The sequence below is a fragment of the Argiope bruennichi genome, chromosome 4 (genome assembly GCF_947563725.1).
Source record: "Argiope bruennichi chromosome 4, qqArgBrue1.1, whole genome shotgun sequence".
Classification (NCBI taxonomy): Eukaryota; Metazoa; Arthropoda; class Arachnida; order Araneae; family Araneidae; genus Argiope; species Argiope bruennichi.
Genome location: NC_079154.1, coordinates 48,544,797 through 48,550,796, shown reverse-complemented (window position 1 = coordinate 48,550,796; position 6,000 = coordinate 48,544,797). Strand labels below are relative to the sequence as shown.

Genomic DNA, 6,000 nt, shown 5'->3' with positions numbered 1-6,000 from the left:
TTATTTAAAATATTAATTCAAATTTAAACAATGTCAACCTGTGGAAAATATTTCATAATTTACCTTCCCCTAAAGAGCGGCTGAAAATTAACTCATTGCAATAATAATATTTATTTTTTAATTTTAACGTATTTGACTGGAATTTTTTTCTTCAAGACACCTTATGTACCCAATTTTTATGTTTTAAAAAAGAAAAAGGAAAAAAAAATTCGCATATGTGGTGAAAAATTATTTAGTAAAAATATTTATATTTCCTAAAATATTCAATGTGAATAATTTAATTCTAATATATTATATTGATAGCGTATTGTAAGTTTTATATGATTTAATTAAAATCTCTTCATTTTTAAAAATATAAATAAACACAAAGAAAAATTTCTTATATTTTTTTATATTTTCTCAAATACAATTTGCTATTTTTACAAAAATACTTTTGAAAAAATACCTCGCCCAGCAAACAAAACCATTGCTAAAATTTGCACACATTATATATTTCTGTGAAACAGAATGATCCCAAATCCTTTTCCTTTATATTTTCTGGTCGATCCTCTAATCATTTTCGCAACAAATCTTTGCTGTAAAATATGAGTTCAAATACATTCTTTACATGTTTGAGGTTCAAGCACAGTTCGTATAAATTCCGGATGTTTTTCATTAGAGAGTGTAAGTGTTAACTAAGAGAGAATCTTAATTTTACTCTATATGATGAATTTTTTAAACTTCGTTACGGATATATAAAACATAGCATTGAATTTCATATCCAAATAAAGTGTTTCTCAAAATTCTTGCTAATTTATGATAATTTAGATTTTCTATCAACCAATTTCAATTTTCTTTTAAAAAACAAATTACAATATGCATTTAAGGAAATGGACTATAAACAGAGTAGTAATTTTAAAAAAATTGCTAAAATTCATATCTCATTTCTTAGTGTTTTTTTTTTCAATTCATCTCTTCTAAGACCAACGTAACTTTGTTCTAAATATAAACTTTTATGGTAGAGGAAGTTGATTTGCTATTCAAAAAGGAGTGAAAAATTTACATAATGAATCATAAATTTCTCGTAAAATGTGAGTATTTTGTTTTAAATAAAGTAATAAATCAATTTAATCGCAGACCTGCATCCATAAACAGATTTCTAGGACTCTTCTGGCATAACAAAATCGTTATAAAATTCCCAAATGTATGCAGTTGTTTAATAAGGAATCATCGCCAAAATATTATATATATAGTTGTTTTTGTATAACATTTCATTAAAAATAAAATTATTGCACTTATTTAAAAGAGGTTTCTGCTTTGTATTACAAAATGAACATCCTAGGTTTGAGTTTGTTACAATAAATCCTAAATCGAAAAAAAAAGGTAATTTTGTTTAATTTCATCCAAATACAGTTTGTAAAAATATTTTGTATGACTGCTCATGTTTCTATAAAAAGTATTAATAAAATGGTTGATATCTTCGAAATTAAGAATGTCGTTCATTTGACGAAATATTTTTTTATAATATAACTTTTGAATTTAGTTATATGTTTTAATTATTTCGCTTAGAAATTAAACAAACAATAAACTATTCTGCTCAATTTTCTCAGTACTGTGAGGCATTTCAATTCAATGCCTCACAGTAAAATAATTCAATAAAATTCGGTTATTTTTAACACTTAATGCTGATAGAAAATAAATATTTAGTTCATAGTAAAATATCAAAGGTTCTTTAAATTATTTACCTAAAAAATTACAAAAAGTGAAAGAATTTTAAAGCAATATATTATTCTGTTAAATACTGATTTTCAATTTATAATTAACTGCTTGTTATAAAATATATTTCTTTCCTATTCAATAGTAACAACAACATTTTAAAAAATTGAATAGTAACTCTGTAATGTTTTTCTGTCGAAATATTTTACAGTTCATATTTTAGAAATTGAACTGTTGTTGAACTGAATTGAACAATTGAATTGAATATTAATAAATTAAAATTAAGCATTTGGTAAATGAATTAGAATCCAAAAATAATTACTTATTAGGCCTTTAAAATTTTTTGAAGATGAATTTGAATTTTTTTTTCAAAGGCAACATCTAGTAGGATAGGCAAATTAAAAAAAAATATTAAAAAAAGAAAAAAAAACTTAATAACAATTTTTTTTAAAGAAGCATAATTTAAAAAATCTCTTTCGATTGGATTTCTATTATTATTTATTACAGTTTTGAAGAAAAAAGAATATGAATCAAATTCTTGATATGAATATAAATTTGTAAGAGTTCAAAGAAATAAATTGTTATCAGTTATTTAAAACTATTAGATGCAGTTGTAATTCTTATCATATTAGCAGAAATATATTTACCTGACAAATCATACTAGAAGGATATATAATTATTCTTATAATGCCAAATATTTGTACAAATCATCGAAATGAAATGAAAACAAACTTCATAATGTACAATGATTGCTAAATGATATTGTTAAACAAAATACATAGCAATTCCATTTTTTTTATTAAATAAAAAAAAATCTGAGAGACAGATGAAACTGTTTTAAAATAAAATTTATTTATATTTCAAAATGTGTATCACAGCAAGTACTTCTCTGAGCCCCTTCATTCGAAATATTTTCTCCCATACTGAATTTAACAAACAAATATATAATATAAAATGATTTCTGTAGTATAAATAACATTGATGAACCTCACAGTCAAGAAACCCATGAGACAAACCCCAACTTTTACCATAGCATAAATAATACTGGTCCTTAAAGTCATAAGTACTTTATCATTTCAAGGGTCTGACGATGACTGGAACTGGCCTCAAACCTTGAGCAACCACTGCTGGAGGAGGAGGTTGGACAACATACACAGCATCAGCTGCATCTTGATTAGTGAGTCCTGGTTCATTGCTTCTGATAAAGGCCTTAAATCCATCAGCGCCAGCATTGTATTCCACTTTCCTAGTGATACCAAAAGGATCTACATATCCATAACTACCTCTGACAGCACCAGTACCATCGGCAACTTCTTGGCGGTATTGGCTCATTCCAAGGCCATCTCCAAATTCATAGCCATAGGTATAAGGTCTTGGTACTTGCACCACTGGCTGGACTAGAGATACTGGTTCTACAATAGGTTGTGCTAGAGTGGTCGCAGCTAGCAGACAGAAAGAGCCAACAATCAATAAATGGAACATGCTTAAGGTTGGACTATCTCCACTGTAGAACTAGCTGAAGAATATTAGATGATGCTCTGATTTTCGAAGCAAACGCTGTCACTTTTATACCATATCATTTCATGCTATTTAGAAACGATCTGAAAAATTTTCATTGGAATGAATTCTTGTTTATCTTCTGTATCCGAATATTCAGGTGAATGACAGGAAAAATAGTTCGTAGTTTGAATGCGTAGAATAGCTCAAAGGCAATGAATGGGCGTGGTTTGAAGGCTATGAAGGCAGAAATGAAATAAATATCACTGGGGAAAAAAAATAAAATGCATTCTTAATTTTTTTTGTCAATGCTATTCTTAAAAATTCATTTCTTTGTACTGTTTCTTTTTATATATTTTTCTATGATTCTTTTTCTAATTCTTTATAAGAATATTTGGAATCCAATATATGTAATATTTGGAATTTAAAATATGGCCAACATTATTCTTCAAAAACTGCTTAATTTTAATAAAATGGTTGTAGTTAAAATTAATGTTTTTATTATTAATTAATCCTTTCCGGATCATCTTGCGTTGTGTCACTTTAAAATAGTTTTATATGGAATAAAAGTAATTTTGAATTAAAAATTCATGAAGTCTGATATATGAATGATTAGTATAATCTTACTCTACATATTCATGCCATCCATTCTTGGAGTTCTCTTGGCTTATAAACTAACTTGGCTTATAAACTAAGAACAAAGATGATTCGAATCTTTCTTTTCAGTTCACAAATAAATAAGCAAACATTTTTTACAATATCTCAATTTGCTGAATTCCTGTCTAACTAATGAAACAATTCTCGTTTTGAAGACATTAAGATAAAGACCTTTATTGAATCTATGTCCAAATTTAAATTGTGTTTATTAAAGGAAATTTCATCATGATAATTTAGAATTTAGAAAAAAAAATCATTTTATTATAATTTTAAAATTAATTAAGGAATTTAATTTCAAATAAGTATATGAAATGCACAAACAAATATCCTGTTCGAAATATATTTTGCATTCATATTAGTTTCTGTTCAATCAAATATAAACATATTACATTAAAAGCATTCGCCGGCGTTCTGGCATAGGGGTAGCGGGTCTTCCCCGTGATCTGGGCGTCCCGGGTTCGAGTCCCAGTTCGGGCATGGTTGTTCCTAATCTGTGTTCTATATGTGAGGTGTGTGAATCTGCCCCCTTGTAAAAAGGGGTTGTGCAAGCGAAAATGTAAGTTTAATCTTCATATGAGCTAGAAGTCAGACTTCTGCCCTTGGGTGCTCAGGGGTCTTTACCCTCAGAAGGTACTGCAACCCATTTCCGTGGTAACGCGGACACGACGTCATCATCATTAAAAGCTTTCGCATTCTAATTTAAATCCTTTTTTATGTATATAATGAATAAGAATGTATCACAAATGTCCCAACCCGAAAATATCACTGTTAAAAGAAAACAGATGTTTACTTTGAGATGAAGTTGCCAGCTCCAAATTATTGTTTAAAAAACACCTTGCAGGATCTTGTTGAAGGATAAAGGTGGCAAACCGAGTTTGTTGAAATGTTTGGATTTAAATTTCTAGAGAAAACTATAAGTTAAACATTTCAAGTCTGCTCTGACATTCAATTCAGCGGCAATTCGCACATTTTTTTTAACATTTATAATGGAATAAGCAAGCTATCATTCCGGTATGTCAACTACATGGAATTTTAAAATACATTTAATTCTTCACCAGCAATTTGCTTGAACTTTAAATTATTTTATGATGTAAAAAAGTTTTCGGTATTAATAAAGTAGTATTAATAAAGTATTTGTATATAAATATTTGACAGAAGGCTATGCTTTTTTGATGAAATATTTATATTTTAATCTTTGAAAATATTGAATGCGAAGATGGAAAAGAAACGGACGAGACGGTCATTTTTGATATGATTACCCCCCCCCCTCAACTTGACAAAGCCATTGGGCAAGCTAGAGTTTATATCTCAACCAAAAATTATTGTGTTTTAATAAATTTAAAATTAAAAATAACTTCATTTATGCATTAATAATGAAAAACAAAATATGGGCTTCTCAAAAATTCCCAAGCATAAATTTTGAATTTATAAGCACGAAAGCGCTGGAACCCCACAAATAACTATTCCCACCAGTAAATACATTTCTCTCTGGGGAATCATTGCCGAAATAAATAATAAGTTTATACAGTATAACAAAAAATGGTTCTTGCACCAAAAAATAAATTCCCCGTCCATCCTTTAATGCCAACAACTACACTTTCTTTTCTTTTTTTTTTTAAAGGAATTTTAAATTCCCTATTTTTGTGCATTTTAACAAAACTGCGTTAATTGAGAAAATCAAAATGATATAATAAAAATTTAATAAAAATGAAATTCATATTTGAGTTATAACAATTGATGAATAAATGTTTTAAAAACATTTTTTTAGATTTACAGTCAGTTGTTGAATTTTATTTATTATTATTTTTCTTTGAAAACACTGCTATTTTGTAAATTTTTATACAATTTAGTACTTTGGCCTATATATTAAATTATGATACGACAATGTATAGTTGATTTTTTGTTTGAATCCTTTTATGTAGAGGACGGCATGCAATGCACTCCTGTATTTTTGAATTGTTAGTAATTGTTGAGGGAATATTCTTGAAAAATATTAAAGAAATTTGTTAAGAGTTTAAAATTCTCAAACAACAGTATTCCTAACAATAATCAAAAACTTAATGCAGCTTCATTTATAAAAATTCTGTTTATAAGTGTTTTTTTTACTTTAAATATAGTATGTGTATAGTACTATAACTTCTAATATATAGG

General features: G+C 27.4%; 1 protein-coding gene across 1 annotated transcript; it reads right to left on the bottom strand.

Moving 5' to 3' along the window:
• Window positions 1–2,766: 2,766 nt before the first annotated feature.
• Window positions 2,767–3,177, bottom strand: LOC129966250 (cuticle protein 16.8-like). Its single transcript, XM_056080663.1, has one exon. It carries the CDS (start codon window positions 3,175–3,177, stop codon window positions 2,767–2,769), a length of 411 nt encoding a protein of 136 aa, XP_055936638.1.
• Between the last annotated feature and the right edge of the window lie 2,823 nt (window positions 3,178–6,000).